Source organism: Pinus tabuliformis, chromosome 9, assembly GCF_031772625.1.
Source record: "Pinus tabuliformis cultivar Carrire ecotype Pingquan chromosome 9, CPIR1, whole genome shotgun sequence".
NCBI classification, from domain to species: Eukaryota; Viridiplantae; Streptophyta; class Pinopsida; order Pinales; family Pinaceae; genus Pinus; species Pinus tabuliformis.
In genome coordinates, this window is record NC_142307.1 from 181,379,364 (window position 1) to 181,392,483 (window position 13,120).

Below are 13,120 nucleotides of genomic sequence, written 5' to 3' on the forward strand. Positions count from 1 at the left end.
TTTTAATGCACATGGGTGAATGATAATGTGTGTGGCAGCAGAAAAATGAAAGGAATTGCACAACAGTGCATTGTGTAAATAAAAAAAAATGAATGAAGACTAAGATTGTGTGAAGCAAGGGTGTAAAAAGAAAAGGCAACAGCCCGTGTTAATTTTTTTTGTTGTGTGGAGAATGCAGTGCAAAACAGCGTGAGGATGATTTCTCTCTATGTGCAAGTAATGGAGAGTAAAGAGTTAGTGTATGGGCACACAACAGTATGATGAAACAAAAAGCAGCCACAGTGCAAATTGCAGAGGCAACGCAGCAGCGAATAAAAACCCGGGGATGACAAAGTTTATGGTTATGGGTATGGACAACAGTGCATAAGAAAAGGCAGCAACGTGATGGCAAGAAGGAGAAGCACAGTAGTGCGAAGAAAATGAAACCAGAACTAAGAGAGAATGAAGAAATGTGTTTTTACACAGCAATGCAAATAAGAAAATGCAGCAGCATGAAGTTTTTGTTGAAGAAATGAAAGGTAATGGACAACAACAGAGGTAAAAGATTTTTTTCTTTACAGCCGTAAATGTATGTGTAATGAATGTGTTGTTCATTGAATTGAAATGCAACATATGCAACAGAAGTGAATGTAAGAAATGTTTACACACAGCAGTGTAAATTTGTAAGGTGGGACAGAGTAATTGTTCCAGAAAAAACAGAGTATTATGTCTTTGAAGAATGCACAGCAATGCAGAGTTTGTAAAGAAATGTAAGAGCAGTGCAGGTGTAGACGCAGTAGCGTGGAGCAGACACAGCAGTGTGGGGTAGACGCAGCAAAGAAGATGGCACAACAGTGCAGCAGAGAATATGCAGCAGCATAAAAGAACAATGTAATGAGTATGCACAACAGTGCAATGAATTTTTATTGTTTTGAAACTGCATCTAAGGCAGTGTTTGGCAGTAATCCCTCCGTGAGAGGAAGTGAAGTTCTTGGAGAATCCCTCTATCAAGAGGATGATGCTTTTCAGCATAGTTATTGGTGAATCCCTCAGTTAAGAGGAAGATGCTCTTTAGCATAGTTTGGTAAATCCCTTCGTCAAGAGGAAGATGTCTTTGTAACAGCAGTGTTGGTGAATCCCTCTATGTGAGGAAGTGTTTGGGTATGACAGAATGCCCAGCAGTTGAAATTAAAGGGGAGTGTTGGAATGTTAATTCCAACTGCAGGCTGCAGACACCGTGCAGGCAGACGTGGGCAGCCGACTCAGCAGGCTCGTACAGCGCTTGAAACCGCTCCTCCAAAACCACCTATCGATCTCGGACCGCCTTCCTGCAGAGAGTGGTTTCCGTACACAAGGGCCCGAGAAAATTTTGTGCAGACGCGTGGCTCTCAGCATACGTAAGCAGAAGTCACTTTCTCGGGCATTAAAGTTCGGTAGCAAACTGGCTTCCGATATTCTTGTCAACCGTCCGATTTTCTCCATCTACCTCCGCCGTCGATCTCCAAAGCTGCATACGGCCTGCGGCAAATCAATGGTTTGCGTGGTGTGTTTGGTTTTCCTTGTTTGACCGCCACTCCTGTCTGCAAAATGATTTAAATGGAATTTATTATGGTTCATAAGTTTTGGCAGAACATTAATTTTCAACTACACGGCGGTATGGGCATACATTATATGTGTCATATTTTTTAAAAGAAGCGTTGACCATTATAAAATAATAAAAAAAACATATCAAATGAAACTGGTAGTGTGTTGTGGTTGTATTGTTGCACACGGGAAAATTGTAAAAACGCAGCAGAGAATGTCAAGGTTATATAGCAGTGCATATATGTAAAAGAACAGGAAGCAGCAACAAAAAAAAGGTCAAGGATAAATGCACAACAGTGCAATGTGTAAGTGTGCAACACCATGAAAGAGCAGGGAGTAGCATAGAATTTTTTTTTGTGTTGGCCATCGTAAAAAGGAAGGAGGAGCGAAAAAAAACCATGTATTAATGCACAACAGTGCATAAAGAAAAATGGTGGAGTGCATGAGTTTTAAGTAAGTTTTTTTTTTATTGGATTTGTATTGAAATGCAAAAGAAAAGAGGCGCAGAGGTATTTTTGAAATTGTGAATGTAATGTAAAAGTTTATTGCATATGTAAAAGTTTGTTTTACATCAGTATGTGTAACAATAATTTTACACCAACAAAGTGAAAAAGGGTTTTACTGCAGTAAACCCAGCACAGTGAATTCTCAGGTGGAGACATAGTTTTTTTTTGATGGGTGAAAGTAATTTTGGTGAATCCCTCTCAGCAAAGATGATGAATATGTATCAGAGTTGGCTGAATGTATTTTTGGTAAATCCCTCTGAGTGAAAGATGATGAAGTTTGTATCAGGCTTTATATTTTAATCAATAGAAATTTTTTTATGGTTGTGTAAAACTCTGTTCTGAGAATTTTTATTAAAAGCTTCCCTGTGCAAAAAGATCCTGTGGAAAGGTAGAAAGAGAGCATTGCCTCTGTGGTGTTTGTTTGTTTGGTTTTTGGTATTTTCCCATTTGAAAAATATCCAACATACAGTTCGTGGCAATCTAAAAACCACTTTCTATTTGCAGTGTCGGTTTGCGGTAAGCCAGAAACCACATGTAAGAGTGAAGTGGGACAGAGATTCATGTTGGCATGGTTTAGGGTTAGCTAAGAAAACACTCCGCCTGGTTGAGTCGGGTCTTTGGTGAGCCTTAGTGGCTGGAGTGCCCTAGTGGCAAGTTTGTAGCCCATAGTGGCTGGAGTGCCTTAGTGGCAGATTTGTGGCGCAGAGCGGTTGTGGTGAGCCTTGGTGGCTGTGTTTAGCCTTGGTGGCTGAGAGCCTTGGGTGGCATGATTGAGGGTGATCTGATAAAACCCAAATCATGGTTACGGGTAATCCGATAAAACCCATGATTATATTGGAGGGGGATTTACAAGTACAAGTATAGTTGTGCAGTTATAATGGTTGGAAGAACCATGTATGCGAAGGACATATTACAAGACTAGCGATTGCAGTGGTTAGTACCCATGCATTCGGTGGATGGTTGCTTCTTTATATGGACATCAACATATTCTTTTTGGTATATTTGACCACAACTAGATTTTACAGATTGATATGGAGACAAGTACTCATTAAGGGGGAGTGTTGGAATATCTAATTCCTACTTGTCTCAGTTGTGATTCTTACTAAGTAAAGGAGTATGTTCCTAGTAGTTAGGATCTATTTCCTAGATTGGTGTGTGGTTGAGATAATCTCTCAACCAACAGATTGTGTGTCCAAGATAGTGTACCTATCTTGAGACAACACTTCTTGTATATATGTAATTGCATTTGATTAATAAATTAATCTGGATTCTCATATTTTATAAGTTGGGAATATAAGAGGACATCTATCTAGTAAATTTAGACTCCCACATGGAAGTAGTAAATATCAAACACTATTCACTCATTTCATAATTAAGTAGTCTTTAAGTGCCATTTTTTGTAAAGTGTTCCCGTCTAATTTGTTAAATTACAAGTTAATTCATTGAAATCACAAATTAATTTTTCACCATCCAAATGTCCTTGGGTTTTTGAGGGTGCTGAATCCATATACAGTCAAAAAATCCTTTCAAATACACAAATCATGACCACAAAATGTTTTCTCCTAATTTCAACCATAAATCCACCAAAAACTCCAAAAAATATACTTAAAAACTACGCCCTTAATAATTCAGTTACTACTTTTACACTTTATATATTAAATAATATAAATCCACCAAAAACTCCCAAAAATATACTTAAAAACTACTCACCTAATAATTCACTTGCTACTTTTTCATTTTGTATTTTAAATAATATTTTATTCATATTACATGCTTCACGATTTTCTTACATACATGACAGCATTGTTATCAATACTACCTTTTCATTTTGTATATTAAATAATATTCTATTCATATGGCATCCTTCACGATTTTCTTAGATACATGACAGCATTGTTATCAATACTTTGGTATGAGTGTTGATCTATCTTTTTCTTAAATATATGACATAATGACATACTTACCTGTGCAGGGTCAATTGATGATCAAGAAGGTCGATGGCCCAGGAATGCCACCTCCATTGCACTAGGGACGGAGTTTACCTAGCATTTCTCACTAAAGAAAGTGAACGTCAAAATTTGTGGCAGCGGAGGCTCGCCTTCGCGTCGTCGCCCTGATCTTTTATCAATTGTTTGAGATGAATGTTGGATCTATCTTTCTCTAAAAGAGAAAGAAGTTGTTCCAATTTCTATTTATTTCTTATATATATGACGGCGTCGTCGCCCTAATCTTTTATCAATTGTTTGACATGAATTGGATCTCTCTCTCATAAAGAGAAAGAAGTCGTTTGAAAATAGAAAGGAAGTGCTGTGCATGTGCCAAATGCACCTAGACGGCATTTCGGAGATGTAAGTCCACTGGATTGGCAAGTGTTTGAACCTATTACGTAGCATTCAACTTTTGTTTATCTTTAAGTTCTTGGAATGCAGAAAATCCGAATTTTCTTGGTGCAATTTTCAATTTGAAAAGAAACAAAAAGGAAATAAGAAAAACGAAAGTACAACAAACTATGAAGGATGATCAATGGAATATTTATGGATAAGGCATACGAATATTGGTTAGATCAACGCGTTACCATTTTTATACAAGAGTTTTAATTTGAGATAAATTTGAACGATAAGTATATTAACAGTAACATGTTGCGTTGTCAATTAATCAAAGCATGGAAATAAATATGGAAACAAATATATAATATGTTGTCAATTAATCAAAGCATGGAAATAAATATGGAAACAAATATATAATATGTTATAAATCATTAAATAAATCAAACAATAAACCTATACATATATAATATGCTATAAAACATTAAATGAATCAAAGCGTCCCTTCAAAATTTGATTAATGATGAATATATTAACACTGAATGTTACGCTGCCAACTAGTCAAACTAGTTAAAGAATCATTGCTGATAAGGCATTTGTATGTTTCGTCAATCAACACGGGAATGTTGGGATAACTGGAATTGTCTCTTTTCATAATAATGATAATTAATAAATTACCATTTACCTAAAAATAAATTAATAATTTACCTTGACTAAAACCTAAAACCTAAAAGATGTTAAGCTCTCAATTATAAAGCTAGAGATTAACCACTGCTAAATGCATTATAAAGTTAGAGATTTACCACTGCTAAATGCATTATAAAGCGAGAGGTTAACCATTGTAGCGTAGCGAGAGGTGTAGTTTCGAACATTTCCTTTTATAATAAAACGAACTATACGGGGGTTATACAATTTTTTGAAATAATAAAACACATATAGATATATACTTTCTTTATTAATTCTCTCTATTTCTACTTTGACGGTGAAGTGAGGTGAGGGGCATTTAATGAAAGTAAAAAAAGTAATCGATAAGCTTTGATTAAATTTGGAATTTAATGAAAGTAATACAAGTAATCGATAAGCTTTGATTATATTTCCATTTTGACCGTGAGGTGAGGTGGATTTAATGAAAATTGTTGAGCTTAATCCTCTCTATTTCCACTTTGACGGTGACGTGAGGGGAATTTAATGAAAGTACTAATAAGCTTTGATCATATTTGTATGGCACATGCTCCTTTTTCCTAAAGTCGGGCGATTAATGGAGGTAGTCATATTATATTTATGAGTATTTACCAAATATTGAACCGATTCATCTTCGAAATAATTTCAAATTGTAATTTGAAGAATGTAAACCGATACTTCAGCATCCTTCACCCACCCGATAAGATAGGATTTGAGTGGCCGTTACCCTCACATGAGGCCATATAAATTCAACAAACAACGATAAAATTTCCTGGGGTCTCTTTTTTCATGTATAGAGTGCATTCTATAATAGGTATTCTGTTTTAAAATTTTATATTTTCGATTAAACATTTTTTTAATTTTTGAGAAGATTTTTCAGCTAAAATTTTATATTTTCGATTAAACATTTTTTTAATTTTTGAGAAGATTTTTCAGCTCAAATTATAAATTATATTGGAATGTAAAATTTTTATTTATTTTTTTATAATAAAATTTTAGATTTTAAAAAATTTCGTTTAATTATATTGGAGAAAATATAGTTAACCTGTTTCAAACTAACTAATACGGAACAAGATAAAAAACCAGATTTAAATATATACATAATATAATAAAGTATTTAATTTATTTAAATTAAAAAATATATCTAACTTTTAATAATAAATAATCGTTAGATTTTCCACCATAAATCTACAGAACAAGATAAAAAACTCGATTTAAATATATAAATGATATAATAAAATATTTAATTTATTTAAATTCAAAATATATCTAACTTCTAATAATAAATAATGGTTAGATTTCCCACCATAAATCTAGGAAATGATCCACAAAATACATCATTTAATAATTTAAATGCTTATAAATACACTAAATAAATAAAATAGAATTTTCTACTTTCGTTTTATAATTTTAATTTTTTAATTATTATATTAAATAATAAATTAATATTATTAAAAAAAATTATATTATAACTAATTTAAATTTTAAATAAATTTAATTTTAAAATTATAATACATAAATTAATAAACTATTACATCATTCAAAGGTTCTATTAGGTCACACCATATGCAGCTTGATAAAATTTGATACGTGCACAAAGTTTAAAGCTGTCCTCCACTAAACTTTAGTGTGGACAATCTATTTTTGAAAAGCATTCAGGTGATACAAGGCTCCAATAATAATCTATTGACAACTTTAAGTAAAAAAATTGTATGTCACAAGCATTCAAACCGGATTAAGGCAGCTCAAAGGGACCCGAGAGCGAGCAAACTATAAATTACAAAATTTAAAGTAACTAAGTAACTCAATTTACCATTTGCTAACGAATGTAATTACATTGAAATTTCAGTCAAGTAGAATTGACAGTTTGCTTCCCAAGAAGAATTGACAGTTTCAGGCTACATACATTGCACCCAACAAGCAATAGAAACGATCACCACTTACATGTCCACAATCTATACTTTGCTTCCCACTAAAAGAGCCTTCAAATGACCCATTGTCTCTGTCCTGATCGGAAGTTGTTTATGTTATATTTGGTTTTTTTGGACTAAATATTAACTAATACGTTATTAATTGGTTCGCTATTTTTTCATTTTATTTATTAATACTGTATTATTTCTATCAAATAAATAAACAAAATGTAAATGTAATAAATTAATGATTATCAGAATATCAGAGATTCAAACCTTCCCGCGCATAAACCGCTGGTCTCATCTAGGCTTCCTTGCGAAGATTAATTTCACTGGCAGTGCAATTCATGTGTTCTCTCATAGTTACTTCACTGCTAAAACACCCAGTAAAAATCGAACAAAAAGAAACTTGTGGAGTATTATTAAAATCAAAATAGTTTACAAGTATCACTAAGACTAAAAGACCAGAAATTTTCAACTCTGCCCTGTTGTCGATGCGAAAACCAAACAAAACACGACGCTGTTAAAGTAGCTATTATTATATACACAGTCATTTACTAATGGGCGGCCATGAGTGATATCTAATCATGCCGAGATATCTGACTTTAAACTGTGAGATGACCCCACGGGTTTTGAAGGAACGAAATTAACATTACGATTTCCCACCGCCACTCTCTCGAAGCCCTTCTCGATCACCTATAAATACGAGACCTATGAAATCATTTCATACCTACGCGGTACCTCTCTCCCGCAAAGATGGACGTTCAATTCATTTCCAAGCTATTCTTGCTTTTCATTGCTGGCAGCATTTGTGCTGCAAATCCATCAGTTGCCTCATACTATAAATCCCCACCTCCGAAACCATACCCTTACAAATCACCTCCCCCTCCATCTCACATTCCATCTCCAGTACATTATAAGCCGCCCCCTGCACCCACACCCGTTCCCAAGCCCCCAGTAGTGGAGAAACCACCGCCCGTGCATAGCAAACCTCCTCCTAAGGCGGTGCCAGTTTCTCCTCCATACAAGTACAAATCTCCACCTCCTCCCAAGGTGGAGATTTCTCCGCCAAAACCAACTCCTGCTCCATATGCTAAGCCTCCCCCAGTTGAGAAGCCCCTTCCTCCTCCTTCACCACCAAAATCATGGCCAACTCCTCTTCCTCCCCACCACGAACACCATAAACCTTCTCCAGTGACCAAACCACCAAAAGCTGCTCCAACCCCACCAGAAAAACCATACGGATACAAATCTCCTCCTCCTCCCCCAACTCATGTAGTAAGTCCTACTACCCCCAAACCAGTACCTACTTTGCCTCCTCCCCATCCCAAAGCACCCGTCTATCCCTCACCACCTGCACATCACTACTCTTACAAGTCTCCTCCTCCTCCGTATTAGTTTCTATGATGCAACTTCTGAATTATATTCGGCTATTAAGGTAAGAAGCTTACTGGAAATGAAATGCCAGCGGCAGTTTACTTTTTGGTTTGTCTTGTTTAAACGATCCATCAGATTCTTCAAAAATCTGTTTATGATATTTAATAGGGACCTAATTTGTCATCAATGTTATGCTTTATCTGTCTCATTCTTGGGTTCTCTTTATTTGCCGTAAAGTACATCATTTGCATTGGTCTTTTCTATCAGGAAAACCAGTCCACTTACAAAGAACATACATATTGCAGGTCCGATGTATGCTATTTAAAGTGAAGACTTCTGGAGGAGAAGAGGCTGAAGATAATGCTCTTTTATGTGTAGTAACGCATAAGTTAGCTTAGTGAAAAATTAATGGATAGACAGAGCAACCAGATGATCTGAATGTTCTGAATTCTGCTATGATTGTACTAGCTGTTACATTATTATGATAATAATAAAGGCGAGTAATGTTGTGCTATTTCGTTTGTTTAGTAACCTAAAAACAATCCTGGGGTAAAGCCTTAAAGCAGTTATGTTTACCGAGTGCTTATGTCATTTGTCTACGTCAATCTGTTGTCATATCATATCCAAAATACGTTTATCAGATGGCATATAATTGGCAGATCCGAGTTTATTATGGAGGCTAAAAGTGTTTTTTAATTGAATCATAACTAAACGCATCTTATACAAATATGTATACAAATATTTTCACATTGCTCCATTAGGTCATGAGAATGGATTTATTTTTTTATTTTTTTTATTTATCATTATTTTCAAAGATTTCAATCGACAAATCTATTCAACATTTAAAAATAATTATTGGCAAAGATGGATTCATGACATTTTATCCTTTAGTAACAGTTTATTATTGTTTTTTTCATTTGTTTTCTCTTTGTTGTGTTTAGTTAACTAATAAATTGGATTTGGATGTTGTTTTCTTGTTTCTTATTGTCCATTACAATGATGGTATTTAGTTTTTAATTGGTATTCCGTTTTTTAATGAGTTTGTGCTGATAGTGTTAACAAAATTTTGAAGAGATTTGTGCTATGTTTGGATCATCTTTTGTAATTATAACAAATTAAGGGGGAAAATTGTACTATATAATTGGTTTTTTTCTAAATTAAGTTTATGAGTTTGGTATATTTTCTATTTTGACATTTAATGAATATATTTTTTATTGATATTTTGATATTTTGATATTCAATGTATACATTTATCATTGATTTTTATTGGTTGATGATGGTAATTTATGTTTGAAGTCTTTATTTTGGTTCTTTAACAACATGTATCTCAAGAATTTATGAAGTAATTGTTAGAATTGGTCTTTTTTTATAGTGTTTGTACTTCATTGTTTAACGGAGTATTTCTTGGCTCTCATCTTCAAATTTTCAGTCCTTCCTAATTGAGTCTAGCTTCCATTTAATGGATCATTTTGAGGTCTACAGTTTTAGCTTCCATGTTTACCTCAGGAGTGTCATCTTTCTTCATTTAGGATTTTCTCATAAGTCTTTCAATGTGTTTAATGTCTTGCTTTGTGTTTACTTCCAACTTTTCACTTAAACAAATGTTATTATTTATATTATCTAATATTTATTTTCTTGATGTGCCAATTATTGTGAGTTGTAAAAGTTCATTTAGGAGTTTTAATTGTTATAGTTATTTTTAGTTAACTCTAACCCTTTTCCATTGTTATAAATAAAAGTCTTTTTTATCTATTTTACAATTTGAATAATACAAAATACTCCTATTTTCTAAAGTTACTTTTATTTATAATATGGTTAAATAAGGTAAGGCATGAAATAATCATATTACGGTTCATTTGAAGATCGGAAATTTACATACATCGATACAACTCGAAATTCAACTCCCACATTATTTCAAATTATAATTTGAAAAATATAAATCGATACATCAACAATTCTTCATCCACCCCATTAGACGATTTGAGTGCCCCTTCCCCTCACTTTGTAACTAACTACTTGATAACATTTAAATTTAACCTACAATGCCAAAAATCATTTCCAATGGGCTTTCTTTTTTTATTCCCTATAAAGAAATCAATTATATATATTTTAACTTGTGTAACATATAATATAATTTTAAATTTTATAAATTGGAAAAAAAATTGTTAAAAAATAATAATATTTATATTGTATTTTCATTATATTTAAATATATAAATAATATAATGATTTATTAATTTATTTTTTATTATTTCATAATATTTGAAACAAAAGAGCATTCAATTTTTAAATGAAATTTATGTGGTATTTGTTAATTTTCTGCAATAAATTTCAAAAATGATAAATAAGATACATCATTTAATGTCTATGTTATATATATATATATATAATTTAAATGATTTAACTAGAAATTGTATTAGATGCTATATATATATATATATATATAATTTAAATGATCTAACTAGCAATTGTATTAGATGCAAAAGAAACCCTTTAAGTAAGTAGCATATGGAAGAAGAACGTAGATGAAGCTAGATGTGATACCTTATGTGATCTAAAGGTGCATAAAGTTTATTCTAAAAGAGCTATCGACACTATGCCTAGCTGTGAAAATATCCATTCAAGAAGTATATGTATGTTTTTTTAATTATGTGAAATAAGAATTTAGTTTTTTTGAAATGATCAATTGTGTTTTAGGTTTTAGAAGTAATAGTAATTTTTTTGTACATTTCAACCTAGAAACATGTGTATGTGTGTGTACTCACGGGTGCAATAAGAATTTAGATTGATAGGTTATATTAGGCTTTAGAAGTTAACAATACTTTTATGTACATTTCAACCTAGATGGTTTTTAGATCCATGTACCTCATTTTTACTTTGGTTTAATTTTATTGAATTTTTAAGTTCAGAGAAAATTGGCATCAATTTTATAGCATATTTATACACAAAGACAAGTGTGTTTAGTGCAACATATGTGATAATTGGCTTTTTAACTATTAATCTCCAACTTGTTGATTGGAGAATCATTTTGAGGTTGGAGGAGATAATCACAACCCAAGAAAAAGCACAAAATCTCATACTATGGACTACTACCAAGAAGAGAGTGTTTCAAAATTAGCTCAACACCCAGGCTGGCCAACATTGCATCTTGTTGAACTCCTTTTGCAAAAATATAGAAGATATGTCGACCCTATTCAAGATATTAATACAATATACAAGCCTTCGACTGCATACTTGTCTGAACCAGTATACTTCATTGTATTGGAGGATGTATGGATACCATCTTAGGCTTAGCCCCACATCGGAAGGTTAATACAAATCAAATGACAACACACTATTGAAATTGTTTCTAAAGGGATCTAACAAGTGTTCACCATAAGATATGAACCAACATTCAAATGGAAGAGGCAACAAAAATATGGTTGGTGAATCAACAAATGTTACAAAGAAATGTCAACATATTAAGCTAAGTGAGAGTCCAAGGCATCTCGCATAAATAAAAGTCTACCCCTTTAGATATCATTAATAGTTTATTATTTAAGATTTTCCTTAAATAATGAAAAATACCATTCATAAATAGCATCCAAAAAGAACTATTCTCATTACCAATTGAAATCCAAATTCACTATGCAACTCTAAGGACACTAAACATTTCAATAAATAGTTTCACTCAGAAAATTAAAACCAATATTAATCCTTTGAAAAAAATGGTTTCAATAAATGTTATATGATTCACAATCACTTTCTCAAATAACAAAACCATGTTTCAAAATAAGTATGGCAAGAGGAGCCATTAAGTTAGTAATTACATTACATTTTCATGTTAGTTTAGTATCCTTTCATTCCAAATGACAAAGACACAGAAGTGTGGAGGACCAATATCACAAGAGGCTCTGAATAATATCACATGTGAACGTTAATTTTAAAGAAAATTATACCCCAAAGTGTGTGAATTCAATATTCAATATCTAAAGTATACAATAGAAACCAAACATTGCTTGTTTTCCTCTACAAACACATCAAAAATGCATACACTGGCTAAAATATTTTCCTTTCTGTTGATGGTGCTAGATACTGCCAACATATAGGGGGTATCCCTAATGTGGAGTTCGCATTAGATCTCACACTGTTTGGAGTAGGAGCCCCATTTGGAGCATCGACATGACCTCCATAACACAAAAGTTCGTCTTGGTTTCAATGTATAACAAAATACGTTATATACGAAAACATTGAATAAGCAAGTAAGTTGACATTGTGAAGCACCAATTACAGGATGTAAAAGGAAACCTTCATGAGGGGCCATAACAAGTGAGTCTCTAAGAGGAAATTAATAGTACTATCTATTAGTATCCTATAATTATAGTAGTGATAAAACAAGTTTTGTCTTTTGAATTATTTTGGCAAGTGTACATAGGTATTGCTATGATCTTGTAGAGATTAAGTTATTTGTCTTAGTATAGAATAAAAGTTTCACTATTGAATGTAATTATGTCAAAAAGTGTGAAGGATCATGAAGATAATCACTAATATCCTTAGAGGTCGAGTTAATTAAGTCTAGGTTCATGTTTCACAAAAAAATCAAGAGTAAGGTCATGGTGTCATGTCTTGTCATCATTGGCATAGATTTGTAGGGTCACTTGAGTCAGTTAGAATGTCAAACCAAAACTTGTCCTAACATCACATTGGTACAACAGTTAGGAGCATAGTGTTGTGCTTCAGACAGATGTTGCATTTTATGATTGAAGTTTAAATTTTGTCAT

The 13,120-nt window shown here is 32.9% G+C and overlaps 1 protein-coding gene and 1 pseudogene across 3 annotated transcripts in view; both read left to right on the forward strand.

Annotated features, from left to right (window-relative positions):
* Positions 1–4,025: 4,025 nt before the first annotated feature.
* LOC149147731 (U1 spliceosomal RNA) lies at positions 4,026–4,173 on the forward strand (annotated as a pseudogene).
* Positions 4,174–7,700: 3,527 nt separating this feature from the next.
* The window catches only part of LOC149147732 (uncharacterized), an 85,181-nt gene continuing 79,761 nt past the window's right edge, over positions 7,701–13,120 (forward strand). Inside the window, exons 1-2 of one of the 3 annotated variants that reach the window (XM_089439197.1) lie at positions 7,701–8,422; positions 8,629–8,875. In XM_089439197.1, the coding sequence (XP_089295323.1) occupies positions 7,741–8,382 (642 nt within the window). In that variant the 5' untranslated portion in view covers positions 7,701–7,740 and the 3' untranslated portion in view covers positions 8,383–8,422; positions 8,629–8,875. Of the gene's footprint in view, positions 8,423–8,628; positions 8,876–13,120 lie in introns of those variants that run through there. The other 2 variants (XM_089439196.1, XM_089439198.1) reach the window with 2 other exon arrangements.